Source organism: Porites lutea, chromosome 4, assembly GCF_958299795.1.
Source record: "Porites lutea chromosome 4, jaPorLute2.1, whole genome shotgun sequence".
Taxonomy (NCBI): Eukaryota; Metazoa; Cnidaria; class Anthozoa; order Scleractinia; family Poritidae; genus Porites; species Porites lutea.
The window spans coordinates 22,842,062-22,862,412 of record NC_133204.1 but is presented as its reverse complement, the minus strand read 5'-3'; the positions used below and the strand labels follow the sequence as shown (position 1 = coordinate 22,862,412).

At 41.9% G+C, this 20,351-nt stretch overlaps 3 protein-coding genes across 3 annotated transcripts in view; 2 read left to right on the top strand and 1 right to left on the bottom strand.

Annotated features, from left to right (window-relative positions):
• LOC140934412 (ornithine decarboxylase antizyme 2-like) overlaps nt 1-3,992 on the bottom strand; it is a 6,219-nt gene extending 2,227 nt beyond the window's left edge. The window contains exons 1-4 of the mRNA XM_073384039.1: nt 3,903-3,992; nt 3,154-3,271; nt 942-1,087; nt 462-637 (exon numbers count right to left, since the gene is read on the bottom strand). Coding sequence (XP_073240140.1) covers nt 462-637; nt 942-1,087; nt 3,154-3,271; nt 3,903-3,992 — 530 coding nt within the window. The remainder of the gene's footprint in view (nt 1-461; nt 638-941; nt 1,088-3,153; nt 3,272-3,902) is intronic.
• A 1,768-nt stretch (nt 3,993-5,760) lies between these two features.
• LOC140934411 (uncharacterized) lies at nt 5,761-12,132 on the top strand. Its single transcript, XM_073384037.1, has 2 exons — nt 5,761-5,805; nt 5,915-12,132. The coding sequence occupies exon 2, from the start codon at nt 6,160-6,162 to the stop codon at nt 12,130-12,132; it is 5,973 nt and encodes a 1,990-aa protein (XP_073240138.1). The 5' UTR covers nt 5,761-5,805; nt 5,915-6,159.
• A 4,070-nt stretch (nt 12,133-16,202) lies between these two features.
• On the top strand, nt 16,203-18,266 carry LOC140932947 (trypsin-3-like). Its single transcript, XM_073382456.1, has 3 exons — nt 16,203-16,274; nt 17,054-17,330; nt 17,652-18,266. Exons 2-3 carry the CDS (start codon nt 17,074-17,076, stop codon nt 18,196-18,198), a joined length of 804 nt encoding a protein of 267 aa, XP_073238557.1. The 5' UTR covers nt 16,203-16,274; nt 17,054-17,073; the 3' UTR covers nt 18,199-18,266.
• Nucleotides 18,267-20,351: the final 2,085 nt, after the last annotated feature.

The following is a 20,351-nucleotide window of genomic DNA, read 5'->3' as shown; positions in this document are numbered from 1 at the left end:
CTCTCAGACAGACACTGTTGTAATAAGATTCTACCGTATCTTCGTAACTGACTGAGTTAGTAATCACTTTCTTTGTTTTTAAAGCACCAAAACCACTTTGAATTTCCAAAGGATGGTAAGCGAAGTGCCCGTTTTAAAATTCTGGAAATTCCTGGGGGGAGGGGGGGTCATCAAAGACCCACTGGAACGGAAAATCCTGGGGGGTGGGGGGTGCAAATCAAAGAGTCTTCCGTGGTGGGGGTATGGATATTTTCTGGAACCACACAATAAGACAGGGACCATCTCTAGGTGTCTGCCTTATAGAAGTTTGTGATGATCAGAGATGCATGGGCAAAGCTTATACATTGAGCAAATGAGTACCCACGTATCATGTAGTAAACCAAGCTATCTCTTTCTCCTTTTACCGGTAATTGTTTGACAGATTCAGAACTTGAACTATGTTTACGAGGCACAATAATTACCATTCTTTACTCCCCACAGGAAGTTCTCCTTCAGGCACTTCTACATAAAGCTGGCCATCCTGTAACACAGCTCTCCACTCTGCTAAGGAGTGATCACCATTCTTAAGGTGAAACTTGTACAGAAATGACTTGAGAACCTGATGGTCATCTTCCTTCTCTAATGCTACTTTTGAATCCTAGAAAATGAGTCCACAAAATTTACATTAATACAATAGCCAAGAAAGAGTTGCTTAAACCTGTTATAATGACATTTAGAGCAAATGGAGGTTTCAAATTCCAGCATAGAAAAGTTATTAGCATACACAAGCTTTCGATTCCGTCACAGAATCTTTTTCAAGTGATGGAGTTTTGTCGCGTGATTCACAGTGTATTTTTTAAGCTGTTAAGTTATGTTACAGATCATTCTGAAGGGAAACTAATTTCTGTATTATTTATAAATAAGATCTTATGCTCAACCCTACAAGTTAAGACAATACTTACAGCAAATAGCTGAAGGAAGGATATACCATCTTCATCATCACCCCCTCCTCCATCATCTCCCAAAGTTCCTGCCTCATCAAAGCGAACATCAAGTATGCCAGTCCATCCACTGTCGCAGCTTATAGTCACTATACACTGCTGGCTCCCTGGATAATATTATTAGAAATGATACTAATTTAAAAACTTTAGGGAAGCAGTAGACCAAGTAAACTGATATAATAATATCTGAAGTATGAGTTTGGGAAGACTGTTAAAACCACTGTTATCAAATCTCAGTTGTGTTTTGTGAATTGTTACTTTGTGTGATGAAATCCACAGTAATTCAAGGATGGAAGGAAGGATCAGGGAAATAGCATGTAGTAGTACAATAAAGATAAAAAAAAAAAGTCTTTTTTACTGTTTTCAATGCAAGCACCCAATCACATTATTATATACCATAAACTGCCATTTATAAGCCCTCCCAATTTTTAAACCCCCCAATTATAGGCCCATTACCTGTTAGCAACAATACCTCCAATTCAGCATGCAAAGAAAATAGTGTCTGATAGCCCGGGGCTAGTGGATTTTGTTATCGGGCTGGTGATTTTCTGTTCTTAACTTGCCCAAAGGGCAACAGTTCAATAGAGTACTAGAGTGTAACGTCATAAAAATGAAATTTCTGAAATTATGGGATTCGTCAGGATATTATGAAAGAACAATGTCCAAGAGGCCTACTTGCCAAAAATGAGCATTACGGGGCAAATTGTCTCTGAGATCATAGCCCAGTTATGCTTAGAAAACTCCATACAAACCCTTCTAAATTTTTTTGGGGTCAACCCAAAAAAAAATTTGAAGGGTTTGTACTGAGTTTCCTGAGTATAACTGGGCTACGATCTCAGAGAAAATTTGCCCCGAAATGCTGATTTTTGGCAAGTAGGCCTCTTGGACATTGTTCTTTCAGAATATCCTGACAAATCCCATAATTTCAGTAATTTCATTTTTATGACGTCATCACTTTAGCACTCTATAACCACACCATTAGTTCAATGACCACAACAGTAGATCACCGACTGTAGACTAACACGCAGCAAAAATAGCCACAAATACATCAGATTTTCTTTTGATATAAATGCCTCACATTAACTAAGTGGTAAATACTCATTTAACAATGAAATAAAAACCAAACTTAGAAATAGCTATGGCACGATGTTATTTAGTTCTAGTGAGCTCACTAAAGAAAACAGGAACATAAACTGATGGCAATTTAAAATTTAAATATTTGGGTCAGAAGGTCTGTCATTCTCTAACGGCTGGGAAAGTGTATGGGTGCTTCGAGAAACACAACTTTGGGCCCAATAAAGTTTTCCGATAACAGTTCCGATAAGTTAATGGGCAAGTAAATTACGGGACTTTGGAGAAATGGGCCCCAGGGCTTATAAGTGGCAGTTTACAGCATATAGAAATAACTAAAGGTAAAAGCCAAATCAGGTCTTGCTAACCAATCCGCGAGCAGTCCACATGTAACACAAATTTCAACAAATTTATTAACCTCACATTTCCTCGGCCCTTTGGGGGCTTGCTTCACGAGGATAAGCAAACACTTCTCGTATCTAAGAAAGTTCAATATATTGCAAATGAAGTTGAAAGATTTAATCACCAGCAAGTAAAAAGGTCTAAAACAAAATCTTGTAACCACAGAGAACAAAGTAAATTGGACATTTATGCAAAGAATGGTTCACACACAACTAATTCTCGTGTTGTGACATTAGTTTAAACGAAGCCCATCATGTGTAAAATCCATTTAATGATTTTACCAATTTACAAAATATTCAGAGTTTAGCAGTGCAGTGCCTACCGACAATTTTACTCCACCAATATAAAGGCAAATATTGAAATAAATTTGAAAAGCAGTTCTAGGTTAAGCAAAATCAATGGCAGGTGCTTCTGCAAAATAGAATATATATTGTATTGGTGCTGCAAATAAGCTTATGCAAACTAAAATATTCAAAGGGAATTGAGTGTAACGTTTGCATAAAAAATATATATATAGCTTTCATGGCTGGAGCCTACGTGTAACATATCTTATGGTTACTCTATGTTTTTTAGTTACTACAAATATTGTGCATCTTCCACTACGATTAAAGTAGAGGAAAAGGACGTTAAAAACAACTGCGGTCAATGACATGACAAGCAATCGCCGTTTGACTAAGTGTAGCGTTAAATAAATACGTACAGGGCTGCTTGGTGAATTTCCCTGGATTATTTTGATTTGGATTGTGATTTTCCTTTTTCTTGTGCGGCGAAATTGTTAACAAGTCGCTGCCGAAGCAGACTACTGACAGTAAAGGCAGCTATAGACAGGATAAAGCGAGGAAAAATCCACCAACAACACCTCCAATCTCCTCCTGACCGCAGGAAAAACATGGAAGACGTGAAGTCCGCTTTCTTGTAGCATGCTTTGCGCGCCTATTTAGCACCCAAGGCACTGAGTACTCACGGAGAGCGGGCGGGGCGATGGGGCGACGGAAAGTGAGAAAAATTTGATTGTATTTGGACATAAACCAGCCTCGATTATAGCTCCTACCAGGGTAATCGGCTCCTGCTCCTATATAAATTTATTACAAATATATAAGATGACGATATTCACTCTCTATCGGTTTGTTTTACAGTGAGGAAGGGGTAAAAGAAAAATTCAGAAGCAGTGTCTTCAATTTATCTTTCGACAACTGTCAAATAAGTGAAAACTGGCCAATGAAAAGGCGTGCTCTCGACTGAAACCATGAGTGAACCACAAAGAACAAGACGAGGCTGTAAATCACATAATTTCTCTAAATTCTCCATCTTTTCTGATTTTAAAGCCAAAAACGTAGAATACCACAACAACCACTCAAACAAAATAAACTACTAAAAAAACGATCCTAAACCAGGTGCTGAACATCTTTTAGTAATAATTATCTTCCTCCATTTCTTTCCTATAGTTACATTGCGGTTGATTTTTATGAAGCACTTTGCTGTTGTTTTTTCAGTTTCCAAGTAAAAATTTTCAAGCCGCTGAAAACTTTGACGGGACATTTCGTTCACACCGAACCCCTTCACTGACGAACCAGGTTGAACTTTAACTTTTGTCACTGGTTTTACCACCTTCACACGAGTAGAGCGCTACTTTTTCAAGTTTAGGGGAGTTGAAGTGAACTTGTGACTTTTATGAGGATGCCGAGGAGAGACTTATTCCCTTTACGCCATTTTTTTTTCCGAAAAGGTTGGGGGCTGAAGTCCCCTAGCCGTCCCCGTTGTGCATCACATCAAATTACATTGTCTTATTATGTAGAAATCCCAGAAAAGGCCGTACACTCAGCGAGATACTTAGAGAAATGTGGTGGACTGTGAAACATCACTCGAATTGTAAAATTGGAGCCTTTGGCAATGTCTTTAAATGTGCTGATGACTACTTGAAGAGGATTCAGGTGAACATCGCTAAAGAAATCGCCCAGAAGGACTTATTCCTTGGACTGAACTACAAAGACTCTATAGTACTGCCACTGAATTATCTATAAAACTGAAATGACGATACACACAGATGCTGTAAGGTCGCCTACCATTTTTCAGAATTTAAAGGGCAGGCCAGTCCAGTCGTAATGAGAATTCCACAGTTAATCAGAACTGTCCCGTAGTCAGACCATATGTAGAGTGTCTTGTCTTTAATTTCAGAATAACCCGCGGTCCTGCCCTCCAGGCCATTATTTAAGCTGTACGTAAGAGCCGTTATAAAACTTGCGGTAACTCGGCGCTTTTGAAAAAATTTTAAGCTATTAGCCATGTGATTGACTTGACAAAATAATCTAGTTGCTGCGGAGCTACCGAAGGGAGCGAGCAGCAACATAATCAGGATTTAAAGGAAATATATAAGGGGCGACGAATTCTCGAATTCATCACTTTTTACCACAATGCATTGCATTTAACCACACTTTTTACCACAATGCATTGCATTTAACCAGAGTGCATTGCGCCACGAACAACTCAAATAAAAACACGGGGAAGTTCGGTGGGTGAGAGAGTGCGTCGTTCGCTGCTCAGACTTAGAGTTTTCTTTGTGGCAAATTTTCTACAGCACGGTTAGAGGTCTTACCAAATTTTAAGACACGCAGGAGTCTTTCAGATGAGTTCGATGGTTAACTTGGGGATTGGATTTCAATCCAAGAGCCTTTTTTGCTCTTCGACTCCGCAACACGGGGGATATACAAATTCCAGCTTGCTAGAAGGTGATGTGAAAGTGAGAAAATGTCATGCAATGATATTGTTAAGAAACTGTATGATTTTGACCATTCGCTTCAAAATAACAGCGGAAATCGAGATAACAAAACATATGTTTTGTGTCCTACTTTGCAGACGAGGACGTGTATCGGCGTTTTGAAAAGCATAATTATGTTCTTTCATTCATTTATTGCCATGGAATACGCGTTTACATTGTTTTTTCACTGTTAATGGCTCGGTTAATGCGGCTGGCGATCATCTTGCCGGCGGAAGTTTCATGGAAAAGGAATAAAATGAACGACTTTTCCTAACGACTACGTAATCAGTTTCTGTGGTGTAGTGGTTAAGTGTAGTCGCGTCGAGTCGAAGGTGCCGGGTTCGAATCCTACTGAGTTATTTGTTTCATTCTTTCTTTTTGTTGTGAAATCGTATATTGCGTTACGCTCGTTTGTATTTTTGTTTAATTCGTTAATTTTTTACCGGTTTGACATATATCATTACTATCACAGTTGTCTAGCCTCGGAGTTTTTACCAGATCTTATCGGAGAGTACAAGGAGTTTTTTACGGAGTTATTTCATTCAGTTTTTCCTATTTTGTTGTTCCTTTCATTAATACGCTTGGAGGAACTATAACGTAAGTTCTGTTTCATTTTTGTCTTTCATTTTAGGTTTGTTTTACTGTCGATTTCCTTTTAATTTTAGTTGTATTTTCTTGCGTAACGCGTGTCTATGTATGTTTTCAGTTCTCACCATATGCTTCATTGATACTGCAATAAACAAACTTTAATCGAGTACGGAGCGTGTGGTTGATCACAGCGAACTCCACCCGTGGGAACGCGACAGTGAGAAGTTTTAGTGAGAAGATTATCTCGACCTATTCTACTGGAGTTCTAAGAATCGCAACAAGCAAGCAACTTGGTTATGCAATAGCACATGGCGCACCGCCCCCAAGATCAGTATTCGTATATTTTCGCCGATATATGTTAACATGGCACAAAGGAGCGGGAGTTTAGATATAGGAAACAATTCGGAAAATCCCATGGAGCCACTTTTAAGCGAAAAAATGGATTCTGCTTCGCAAAGTTATCGGAAACATTCGCGAACGCGTTCAACCCTCTCGTCTCGCGCGTCTACCTCGTCTAGCGCGGCAAGAAGGAAAGCCTTGGCCGAAGCCGCTGCAGCGAGACAAGAAGCGGAATATGACCGATTACTGGCCGAGAAAGAAAGGGAGAGAATTGAAATGGAAGCCGAAGAAGAGAGAAAACGTCAGTCTCAGAGGGCAAGATTCGAGTGCGACAAAGCCGTGTTAACAGCAAATAAGAAGCTGGCAATCGCAGAGGCCAAACTAAAAGCTATTGAGCAGTCTATCGAGGAGGAAGACGAGAAAGCCACTATGGTTACTATCCCAGGTTTGGACAACTCTGTCGACACACAAGAGATAACGCGAGCCTGGATTAATGCACAAGGGACTATGGAGACACTGGATCGCACAGGGTACCCAAGCCCCCAACACAACTCGGGAAAGGTATCACACACTAAGCTCATTCGAAGCGAACTAACGAATGCTCGCTCATGCGCAAAAGAAGAGCCCTTACCCAGCACAAACGCTGCCAGCTTTGAAAAGTCACCGCCAGGGAAAAGTGTTACAGGAAACACGCCCCTTTTTGGCCTCCGAGGAACAAATCCCTTCGCGTCGACTCCCACAGATGATCTCACGACAGTAAATGAAAGGCTAGTTGCAACGTTAGCGCGACAGCACCTTCCTAAGTGCCACCCGGAGATATTCACAGGAGACGTGACACTCTTCCACCCATGGAAAAGTGCTTTTCGTGCCATGATAAAAGATGCAAACGTGTCACCGGATCAGGAGATCAACTACTTAAGAAGCTATACAAAAGGAGATGCACAAAAAGTAGTTAATAACTACCGTCAGAGACAATATAGGAATCCTGCCCACGCCTTGCGCGACGTGTGGAAGGAGCTGGAGAGGCGCTTCGGGAATACCGCCGCCATCACTAACGTTCTCTTAGTACGACTTCAGACAGCGGCCAAATTTGGAGGAGAAGATAGCGACAAGCTTCAGGCTTTCGCCGACGTATGTGCTGACGTGGACAACCAATTGGATTTTCTTCCAGGACTCGGGTGCCTGAACTACTTAACCGCGATAGGCCCTATTGTCGAGAACTTACCCTACTCTCTTCGCTCGAAATGGGAAAAGCGGGTAGTCCAGTATGCAGAGAAATACGACGACGCCTACCCTAGCTTCAAAGACTTTGCTGCAATGGTCCAAGAACAAGCTCGATTAAAGAATCACCCGAACGTCTTGGCAGCAGCTCAGCCTAGTAACTGTAAACCGAAAGGCCGCGAACACAGACCACGACCTCCCGAAACAGACGCTGACTCAAATAGGAGAGTCCTCAAGACAGGCTTGGACGGCAAAAAAGAGCCAAAGAAGGAGCCCGAGCTTGGAGAAGAGAAGTACTGTCATTATCACCAGCGAAAAGGACACCTTTTAACTGAATGCAAAGCCTTCGAAAAACAAGCACTAGAAGTCAGAAACGAATGTGTTCTCAAAGCAGGACTGTCTTTTCGCTGTTTATCAGCAGGACATAGATCGAGCGAATGCAACGCAACCGTGAAATGCGCCAAATGCGGGGACGACCGTCATCCCACGGCACTTCACAAAGAGAAGCCTGGCACGACACGTACGGAGCACGGCGAGGAGCTTAAAACGGCCTGCACTTCGGTTTGCCACAACCCCTTCAGCGGCGGAGTGTCTTGTAGCAAGATTGTTCTCGTTGACGTTCTCTGTGAGAATCGCCCTCAGCAGTCCCATCGCACGTACGCAATCATAGACGACCAGAGCAATGCTTCTATGATAACTCCAAACCTAGCGAATAGGTTGGGCGCAACCGGACCGATTGTGAAGTACTTCCTGACGACCTGCAGCGGTGGAAGAGAAGAAAAGTCTGGACGGCGAATTTCCGGTGTTGTGCTACGCTCTCTGACCGGCATAATTGCGAAGCTACCCCAACTCGTCGAGTGCACAAACATCCCTGAGGACAAGCGCGAAATCGCAACACCAGAGATGGCCAGACAGTTTTCTCACCTCAAGGAGATTGCAGATGAAATCCCGCCTTACGACCCTAAGGCGAGTGTCGAGATCCTTATCGGAAGAGACGCGCCGGAGCTGTTGAAGATAAGAGCTAGCAGAAACGGACCTAAAGGAGCGCCATGGGCCCAGAAACTAGACCTAGGCTGGACCATCTCGGGCCAAATGTGTTTAGATCGAGTCGGTGGTCCAGTCCACATCTCAGCACACCGCACATCATTGGAGCGTGTAGACAGGCTTGTTACCAGTTATCCTCGGAACGTGCAAGCTTCACATCATCATGCTGACGAAAGTGAAATCGTGCCCTGCCCAAATCATTTCCAGGTTAAAGAAAGATATGCAGAGAAAGGAGAAATCGGAGACAACCTCTTTCAATCGACACCCGGCGACAATTTGGTCAGTATGTCGCAAGAAGACAAACGCTTCCTGAAAATAATGGAGACGGGGACTCGCAAGAACCAACAGGGAAACTGGGAGATGCCGCTACCGTTTCGCTCACCTACCGCCTCGATGCCTAACAACCGACCTTTGGCTGTCAACCGCCTTAACGGCCTGCTTCGCACCCTCAATAGAAAGCCAAAGATGAAAGAAGATTACTTCCAGTTCATGGGCAAAGTCTTCGAACGCGGTCATGCGGTTCCAGTGCCACAGTACGAGTTGTTAACACCAAACGACTATCCCAATAAGAAAGAACCATTGAAACTCACCGAATCGGAGCGAGAGCACGTGGCAGGAGTCAGAGGCGAGGGACGCACATGGTACTTACCTCACTTTGGGGTGTACCATCCCAGGAAACCGGATCAGATCCGCGTGGTGTTCGATTCGTCAGCCGAGTTCCAAGGAGTCTCCCTCAATAAAGAACTTCTTCCAGGTCCCGACCTTATGAATAGCCTTGTTGGAGTGTTAATCCGCTTTCGTCAGGATAACATTGCCGCGATGTGCGACATTGAACAAATGTTCCACTCGTTTCACGTGGACCCAAAGCATCAGAACTTTCTTCGATTCCTTTGGTTTAAAGATAACGATCCGTCCAAGCAAATCATAGAGAACAAGATGACAGTGCACCTGTTCGGTAACGGGCCAAGTCCTGCTATAGCCACCTTTGGGCTACGAAAAACAGCAGACGACGGCGAGGAGAAATACGGGAAAGAAACAAGAGACTTCGTCCACAGAAACTTTTATGTAGACGACGGGCTGACCTCGCGCCCCACGGAGAACGAAGCTATTACCCTCATCAGAAACGCCCAAGCCATGTTAGCGACCGCGAATCTACGCTTACACAAAGTAGTCTCCAACTCGGTCCTCGTCATGGAAGCCTTCCCAGCAGAAGATCGCGCCAAGAACGTCAAAGATCTAGACCTACGCCGTGATGTACTACCATCGCAACGCTCTCTTGGGGTCCACTGGAACATCGAGAAGGACCATTTCACCTTCCATGTCTCCCTGCCAGAAAAGCCCTTCACACGGAGAGGAGTTCTGTCTGTCATAAACTCGGTGTACGACCCCCTGGGATTTGTATCCCCAGTCATCCTGGAAGGGAAACTAATACTACAGCAGCTCGTTATCATGGGGAAGAAGGTGAACGGTAATGATCCTCTTGGATGGGACGATCCACTTCCGGAGAAGATGAAACACCGCTGGAGTCGATGGAGAGACGCACTCCCCAAACTGGAAGAAGTATTGATTCCTCGTTGCCATCACCCCAAAGGATTCGGCACTGTCACAAGAAGGGAGATACACGCGTTTTCTGACGCAAGTAAGGAGGCCATCGGAGCTGCCGTGTACCTGCGCGAATTCAACGATGATGGAGTTGTAAGCGTTTCTCTTCTGTTCGGACGATCTAAGATGGCACCAACTCACACGACGAGCATCCCTAGATTAGAGTTGTGCAGCGCAGTACTTGCAACACAAGCCGTAATGATGATTCGCAGGGAGCTTGACGCTCAAATTGATGAAGAAATCTACTACTCAGACTCGAAGGTTGTACTTGGCTACATACAGAACGAAAGTAGAAGATTCTACGTCTACGTCGCGAACCGCGTCCAGCAGATCCGTAACGCAACTGCACCAAGTCAATGGAGATACATCGACACTGCAAGAAATCCTGCTGACCTCGCAACTCGCTGCGTTACCCCAGAGAAACTGGCAGAATCACCATGGATACTTGGACCTGAATTTCTACGAAACTCGCAGCTCCAGCCTCAAGCTTCACTCCTGGAGGTACCCCTCAATGAAAGCGACCCAGAGGTGAAAAGAGAAGTTATCACCTGTGCCACTGCAACACACTCACCCCAGAGTCTTGGCTGCGAGAGATTCAAGCGCTTTTCCAGCTGGTCCTTCCTGAGGCGCGCAATTGCAAGTCTTATTGCGTTCATAAGAAAGTTCAAGGAGAGAAATCAAGCGCTCTCAAACAAGCCAGTCATCCCCCGGCCTACTCCGTCCGCAGCCGAACTCGAACAAGCTGGCCAGGTTGTAATCAAGGCAGTACAGAAAGAAGTCTTCCCCGCAGAGCTTAAAGGGTTGTCATCAGCTAAAATGGAGAAATCAGTTCCAAAGCATTCAAACCTATTGCAACTTGATCCCTTGGTAGATTCTAATGGACTACTCCGCGTCGGAGGCCGTCTCGAAAACTCGACGCTCGAATATCAAGAGAAACACCCAGTCATTTTACCAAAAGGTCATCATGTATCAGAGTTGATCATCCGCCACTTCCACGAAAGTGTCCATCACCAAGGACGCCTCATCACGAGCGGGGCAGTTCGCGAAGCCGGCTACTGGGTTGTCGGAGCTCATCGAATGATATCCAGCCTTATTGAATCCTGTGTAAATTGCAAGAAGTTGAGAGGAGCAACCTTAACGCAACACATGGCAAACTTACCACCAGATCGAACGGAGACCAGCCCGCCCTTCACAAATGTCGGCTTCGATGTCTTTGGCCCCTGGGAAATCTCAATAAGAAGACTCAGAGGTGGTGCAGCAAACGCAAAACGCTGGGGCCTCATCTTCACCTGTCTGAGTAGTCGTGCCATCTATATCGAGGTACTAGAAACTATGGACGCCAACTCGTTTATCTGCGCACTGCGACGTTTCTTCGCCATTCGTGGATCAGTGACGAAACTCAGATGTGATCGTGGCACTAACTTTGTTGGAGGAAAATCACAGTTGGAACGAGCACTTTCGGAGATGGACCAAACACGAGTCCAGAAGTTTGTAGCAGAACAAGGTTGCGAGTGGATATTTAACCCTCCACACGCATCGCATTTTGGAGGCGTATGGGAGCGACAGATTGGCACTGTACGACGCGTTTTGGACGGAATGTTACTGGGGATTGGACGCGCACAGCTCACCCATGAACTACTAGTGACTCTCATGGCAGAGGTGACTGGAATCGTCAACAGCCGCCCTATTTCAGCAGTACCCTCTGACATCCACGAACCGCAACCACTAACCCCTGCCATGCTGCTTACGATGAAGACTCGCCCTCTAGCACCCCACCCTGGTAACTTCGTGCCACAGGACCTGTATGCCCGTAACTGGTGGAGAAGGGCACAATACCTGGCCGATCAGTTCTGGGTCAGATGGAAAAGAGAGTATCTGCAGAACCTTCAGAACAGATCGAGGTGGCAGAAACGCGAACGCAACCTCTCTGTCGGTGACATAGTCCTGGTTAAGGAGGACAACACAACCAGAAACGACTGGTCGCTCGGAAGGATTTCAGAAGTAACGCAGAGCACCGACGGCAAAGTGCGGAGTGCCAAAGTGACTTCATGTAGAGCGGGAAACGTAAAGACCTACGAACGACCAATTTCCAGTTTCGTCGTTCTACTCAAACGGGAAGACGAAGCCTAATCTTGCGGACAATATAATTTGATTCCACGGACTTGATTTATATAATGTTGACGGAAGCAAGGATTTTCAATCCTTGGGCGAGGAGTGTTGTGAAATCGTATATTGCGTTACGCTCGTTTGTATTTTTGTTTAATTCGTTAATTTTTTACCGGTTTGACATATATCATTACTATCACGGTTGTCTAGCCTCGGAGTTTTTACCAGATCTTATCGGAGAGTACAAGGAGTTTTTTACGGAGTTATTTCATTCAGTTTTTCCTATTTTGTTGTTCCTTTCATTAATACGCTTGGAGGAACTATAACGTAAGTTCTGTTTCATTTTTGTCTTTCATTTTAGGTTTGTTTTACTGTCGATTTCCTTTTAATTTTAGTTGTATTTTCTTGCGTAACGCGTGTCTATGTATGTTTTCAGTTCTCACCATATGCTTCATTGATACTGCAATAAACAAACTTTAATCGAGTACGGAGCGTGTGGTTCATCACAGCGAACTCCACCCGTGGGAACGCGACACTTTTTTTTCCCGTTTTTTGTGTTGTTGTTTTCTATAAATATATAGCTAAATAACTGTTACTTAATAAAGTGCAACAAACAGCAAGAAAAGTATTGTGTTTCCAGAGAAAATATCGTGCACCGTATATTAAATATATGGATAAACGATCTGAATTTCTAGTTTCCTACAATTTCGGTGGGAAAACCAGAGTTGATAACCACTTGATCATTTTCTAAACAACGTTCCCACGAGTTCTTTCTATAGACTGATAGTAATTATTCTAGTACTTTCCAACATGTAAATAGGACATTCAATGTCATTTGTGATTCTCTCACTGCCTAACTAATGCCAGTATCAACAGAATGTGCCGCAGCATTACTATCTTTTAGATACCCTAGTGTATTTTTAGTATTGTTGTGATATAGTACATTACAGTACATCAGTTCACAGTCTGAAACTTCAAGGGACAGGCACTGGAAAGATGACTGAAAAAACTTAGGATCGATCACCAGTAGGCCTTTCCCGATTGCTCTCGTAAAATCCTAAAAAAGTGCTGGCAAAAATGGCTAAAAAGTGCTCAAAAAGTGCTCAAAATCTCAAAATAGTGCTCAAAAAGAGCTAAAAGTTGTGAACAGTTACCTGTAAGCTTTTCTTAAATATGTCAATTTTTACTGAAGTAATTAACAATCTATTTTGCGTAGTGTTATTCGACAGGTTGTTACGAAAGGTTGATAGAATATAGAACAATAATATTTTTAAAAAACTAAAGCCGGTTACGAATTGTAAATAAATTCAGCAGTGCTAGCATCAGATGATTTAGAAATTTGGAATGACACACGCATGATACATCAGCCAATCAGAAACTTCTGTTTTCACGCTCAGTGAGGATAAGTCCACGTGCCTTTCCATGACAACGGTCTTTTATTCTTGACAACATCATTAGTTATTCAAATTTATGACCTGGAACACGATTCTCGTTGCGAGCGACACACAGTTTTTGCTTTAAAATGTTTTAAAAGACATATGTTGCTCGAAATTTGCTCGAAATGTGAAATATTGCTCAAATGTTGCCCAAAGTGCGAAAAAGTGCTTAAGGGTGCTCAAAATGCAAAATAGTGCTCCAAACTCAAAAAAGTGCTCAAAAGGTGCTCAGCGCAATCGGGAAAGGCCTAATCACCAGCCTCAGTCTTGTTTGATGAGAAGAGGCCATGATATGATGTAAACCGGACTCGCTAAAACCTAGAACCTCCACCGTAAGGCAAGAGGAGTTGCCTTTTCTGCCCGTTTAGCGGACAAACTGCTTCAGGAGCCCTTAGACGTATTTCTTTTTTTTCATAATTCATCCTTATTTCCGCCACACAGTCCAATCTTACGGACCCAAGAGAGAACTTTGAATTACCCCCATGAATAAATGTTTAACTGCATAAAATAAGGAGAGGAAAGAAAGTTTGATCAAAAGGGGAAACAGTTGTTTCCTTAGGGTTCTCTAGGTTCACTATAAAATAACAATTTAATTTATGACGGATCAATTGTAACAGCTAGAGGGTGTCCTTCCACATTCAAAGTTGGATGTTTCGGCTAATGAACATGCTGTATTACTCATCGTTAGCGTCCTTTCCCGTTAAGCATATGCTGTAATGTGGATATTAACATCAGGAACTAAAAAGGTAATTGATGTTCTGTCATTCTGGCAAACATCATTCTTCTTTCTAGTTAATGCGTTTTGGTTTTTTCGCATTTTTGACGAATGATATTGCTACATACCGATGTTTGATCAGCTTACAAAGCCAACGAAGTGTTTTTGCCCTTCATCTCTCAAGACTGGGTCAAATTGGGTTTAATCGGTGGTGAATAGGTCACAACAAGGTAGTTTAAGGTTGTAACCCTTGTCGTATGATGTAAACCTGTAGCCCGCAAAGCAAAACTAGAAAAGCTGAGACTTGGGAATACCATTCACCGAAAGAAAAAAGAAACAACGAGTTTAACTTTGCAATTTACGGTCGAAGTTGTGCATTAGCAAGTAACAAGACCACGTGAATTTTAAAATCGTTTGAAACTCTGAACTTAACTTAGCTGTAAGATTGGGAGTAGCGTCTTAACAACAGTGTATATCAATACCCTTTTTAATGCAGTCCAGGCAAAGAAAAAAAAGCAAATAGAATACCAAAGCTAATATAGAAGAAAACAAGCCATTTCAGCTATTTCTCAAGAAATTATCAAGGAAAATAGGCATTTTACCGTTTCTAATCAATCAGTAAGACATAAAACCGCTATCCACTCATAGCTGCAGTGCACGGTCGAGAATCGACAAAAGAATCACCTTTGCCGGGTAGTTGGATCATAGTTATTAGAGGAAACTGGTTATGAAAAGCGGCAAACATCAATGATAAAAACAACAGTGCTGCAGTTTATGTTGGAAGCACCCTGAAAGTGCACAATCCTTTGTTTTCTGTTGGCAAATTGTTACGGAATAAATTAATGCAACGTTTTTATTGGTCAATACAATCGAAATGATAGGAATTCTTTTGAACGTTGTGCACTTTCAGGTCCACAAAAACATATAACAAAGGAGTCTGACGGGTTTCATAACCATTCCACTCGATTAACTATGGTTGGATCGAACAAGTTATCTGAATTATTTTAGGCAACGTACAACGCGTTTTCAATTTAGTGCGGCTCTTTTTATTAATTATTTAGGCTGTAGGCGAAAGTATGACCAAATAGCTGCTTGTTTCTCTCAAATAAACATTAAGTAAGCCCTGACATTTTAATTGCTTGTTTTCTTGCTTTTAACTTTTTCGGCATGTCAAAGAGTACACACCATTTCTGGCCTGTCAGTCATTTGTTCTTGAAGTAGGGACTATATAAATTTATGTTATACTTACTACAACAAACAACCAATAAGAAAAAAAACAAACCATTGATGAGTATATGAAAAAACCATTACTTTTTCTTTAACTTAGAGACCTGTGTAAAATTAACTAATTATCGAGACCAACAAAGTCTATGTTGCCTATTAGAAAGTGGAGCATCTGTAGAAATAATATAGTGACTGGACTTAATGGACTTTACTTATAAATAAAGCTAGCCTAATCATGACAATAGTTTATTACTGAACTCAACAAGTGCTGAGGGGACTTTGAGAGCTGATTTGAAAATGAAAAGCGTTGTAACTTTTATAATGGCAGCATTCTTGGCCGGTATACAAGGTAAGAAATTCTTTTTTGTTACATCCTTTAGCCTGCGTGGCAGCCGCCGGTTTTTTTTATGGTGAAGGGAGAAATTTCAAGGACGCTCGCGCGCACCAGTGGAGAAAAGGAGAGAAAGCTGACCAAATTAACTATAACCGACGCCTGCCACGTAGGTTACTTGAATAAAGTCTCTCAATACCAAGCAAAATACTACGAAAAAAAATGGTCAGTATTAAAATATATCCTATATCAGAATTATCCTTATCCTTTTGGGAGCCTGATGAAAAAGAAAGTGTTTTCTTCAGAACTGATCTTGCATAAAAATGATTTTATTACAAAGACTTCGTAAATTCCACTTAACAGCCTGTTAACAATTTTTTGGAATTTTTCTTTCAAGGCAATCCAAGGCGTGGCCCTGAGGTGGACTATTTTGTTGAGAGTGACGATGGATCCGGCACACGTAAGTCTGACAATACTCAAATATGAAAAACAAAGTAAAGAAATAAAGTAACGAAAAGCGCAAAGTAGCTGGGTGGCGTTTTATAAAATATTTTTTTCTAAACAATCGGAAGATCGTAAATGGAACCGCTAATGAGAGTATGTAAAACCACAGGCGGCTCAAGCGTTTGTCGAAGTTTGTAAGAGAAATAAAACTTACTACAAATAAATGAATTATAACAAATAAAAGTTTTCAGCTAATTATAGGTATTTTCTCCTAGTATCGTTGGCGTCTTTCTATACGAAAGTTTTAGCGCGATTTTAGTAGTATAACATTATCCCACCTGATTATAATTTTATTACGTCTTCATTTGCTTGTTCCTCAAAAAATTTAGAATTAAAGAAATAAATTTTTTTTTTACAACTATTATTCAAATGGCAGTTGTCACCCACCAGGTTGTTTTTGAGTTTCTTGTTTAAAAATGTGTTTATGCATGCAGTAGTTCTTTGGAGAACGCTAACTGGTTTTGAAGAATTAGCCAGGGGCCCTTTTCAGTTAATCAGAAACGGAGACATCGAGCTTGCCCATGCACTTTGCAGTAGGATTTCAATAACTCCGACTTCTCTATATACATTTTGGGCGAAAAACGAAACAAGAAATGCTAATATACGTACAGCTCAACGCGGTTCTAAGCTACTCGTTTTCCAAATAACTCGCCTTTTACTCCACCCTTAGCTAACAAGGATTCAGTTTTTTTTTTTTTCAAATTGACATTTGATTGTTATTGTTGTTGATTTAAGCGCCAACACCTCCTCCGCCCATGAGTACAGCTGCTCCATCAATTCCCAGCTCTTCCGGGCCGACTCCCTCTGGCGCTCCATCACCTTGCGGTGATCGCCCTTCCGGTTCCGTTTCAAGAATCGTTGGTGGAAAGGAGGCAGTCAAGCACAGCATTCCATGGCAGGCAATGTTACGATCTGGGTCTCAATTCTGCGGTGGTTCGCTTATACACAAACAATGGGTTCTAACTGCAGCTCACTGCGTCGAGAATGAATCACCAGGCGGCTTTAAAATCTGGTATGTAGTTCAGAATTTAAATGCTGATAGAAGGTAGTATCATGAGCCTTCATACATCTTATTTTGACCAGTGAAATAAGTGGTTTAGAACTTTGCAGGTCTACTGCTTATTTTAGGGCAGCAACAGTATAGTTACATCTTGCTGTTACAAAAAATTATCGGCGCTCATTCCTACGTACGTGTCGGAGAATTAATAACCATGGCCCGTTGGGTGTAAAAAACAATAAGATGGCAAAAAGAAAATTTCTCAGGTTTGTTTGTTAAGATTATCTGTTACTGGAAAAGCGTACGGCTGTACACTACAAATTTTTTTGTATCTAGGTTGGGGGCTCATAGAAAGGAGGTGAAAGAGGACGCTACTCAAGAATTCGAAGTGATTAAAATTGTGAGGCATCCTGATTACAATGCTAAAGGCAACACTGAAAACGACATGGCTTTGATTAAGCTCAATCGAGAAGCTGTATTGGGACCGGGCGTGGGGTTGGTCTGCCTGGGAGATAACAGTAATCACTTGCCCTTGGATGACCTCAACAATCAGTGTTTAATCAGTGGGTGGGGTACTCTTGAATCTGGAGGAAATCAGCCAGACGTGTTGCATGAAGTCATGGTGCCCCTTGTGTCGAAATCCGTCTGCCAAGGAGCCTACGGTAATCTACACGACTCCATGTTGTGTGCAGGGTTCAAGCAAGGCGGTAAGGACAGTTGTCAGGGTGACAGTGGTGGTCCGTTGGTGTGCCAGTACAACAACAAGTGGTTTGTTGAGGGAGCAACCAGTTTTGGAAAAGGGTGCGCTGCTCCAGATGCGTATGGTGTTTACGCTAAAGTCCGTCATCTGAGGCAGTTCATTGACAGTACCATCCAGGGGTAAAGAAACCAGCAGTGAAAAAAAAAAAGAATCTGTTTTATTAACGTTGTAGTGTATTAAGGAATGGCTTAGGGGATGGAATAAAATGTTAAATGATAAAAGTTTCATGGTCGTTTCTTTTTGTACCTTTGCCATAATGATAACGAAGGGATGGTTTGAAAAGAGATGGAAAGTGAGAAAGATTCCAGCGTAAATCAAAACTGCGATGAATAGTCTTCGATGGAGACTTTAGGGTCCCATTTTGAACGACGGTTTCATTTTCTTCAGTAGTGGTTCATAATAAGTTTAAAGCGCGGTTGAATTTTTGGCTTTTTAATACACGGTATTACTGTCCACCGCATGTTGTTGTCCTAGCTCGTCTAGACTTGTTATTGCCTGCCCCAGGATACGCCTAACACAGTTTACTTTCTTTCGAGAAATTCACAATTATTAAACTGCGTAGATCGATGAGAATGACTGAGGTGGATGACCCCCCGAGATCAGCAAACAAGTAATTCTCCGTGTCATGCGAAAGCCAAATTTAATAATTGTTTTATTATTCATTAAAAATGTTTCTACGTACTTATCAAGCCTGCCTCCTCGTAGACTTTTTTCAAAACTTTGGCCTTGCAGATACTGCTCAAAATTTGCTAGGCCTGCAATTCTTCTGTTCAGTTTTAGTCAGAAATGGAACGCTATTTCGTATTAGGATATCGGTTCCAGTTCACTATTGCCCACGAAGCCTCGGTTCCAGGCAAATATACCATCGATCAACCTCGTTTCAACGCAAATATACTATCGAGTAGATGGTATATTGCTCGTTCCAAATTTGGTCAACGTCGGCTGGTTATAAAGAATTAGCTCAGAGGATTTGAGCCAATCAGAAACGGCGAAATATTTTAAATGAATAAAAATGAGTCATAGATTGAATCAATTTAAAATCCTAAGCTCTAGTTGCTAGATGCAAAGTCCTCGATCTCGGCCAGGGGCCATGCTACCCCAAATCGCACCGGCAAAATAGAAAACAGTGTTCCAACAATGAAGATACTTAAAATATCTAGCAGTTGGTATGCGCGCTGCCGTATTTCAATGTTGGCACCACCAAAATTAAAAAAAGTTTGTTTTGGTCGCAATGCTTGACCAAAAAATATTGTAATAATTTTTGTTCCATTCAGTTCTCAACTGAAATGTGTTAAACGAATGTTTTTGTCTTCTCTGGGTATGAATATTTCATTTGGATGCCAATAATTGCCTCCCTTTTTTTAAAAATAAACATCTGTCTAATCTATACCTATTTTTCTCGGTTTCCACTACAAGTCACGAAACGTGTTTTTTTTTTGTTTTTTTGCTGTTGCATCGCGGACCTCAAGCTCGCTGTCGGGTGAGTAAGAGGGTCTTAATTGGGTGGAGGCGATTAACGGTTGTATATAAGAATTGGTTCAAGTCGATAGATGGCTGCATGTACTGCGGAAATGGGGAGAACAGGAGAGAAGTGTAAGAGTTGCTCTGAGTGAACTAAGATGCAACATGGGAGAAGGTTATGTTAGCAGCATTGAACGCAATTCCTTTTAAGCCTATTTAATGTGTCTTCATGTTGGAGCTCCAAGCTATTTTACAGCCAGACTTCCTAGTAATCGAAAAGCTTAAGTTGCGTCAAGGTTTGCTGTTTCCCTGTGCCTACGTACTTCAATAATTTACAACATGTACTGACATTCAAAATATGCTCTGTAAAAAAACAAATTTGAATTTATGAATTTATCTCGTTTTGTTATGGCGGTCATCACTTTAAAAAGGAAACAGGAACGTAATAGTAACGTATTTAGCCAATTACAGAATATTAACATAAAAAGTAGTTGGAGCAATTAACTACGTCCATGATCGCGAAAAATACTCTAAAACGCAATCTGTTTCAGCTAAGAAAGCAACAACTTTGGCTCATTGACTTTTCCGACAATCGTTTCTCAAACTCAGCCAATAAGAATCAGTTGACTGATTATCGGCATTAAATGATTTATGCGAACCGTAGGCTAGTGTCTACACAGCTGAACTGGTGAACCGTTTCAGGGTACAGTTCCTCGCACAACAAATAACAAACTGGATGCAGACGTCTAATTACTTACTGAATTTCTGATATAGTCTGGTTGAAAGGCACAGTACAAGCATGATTCATAAAGTTC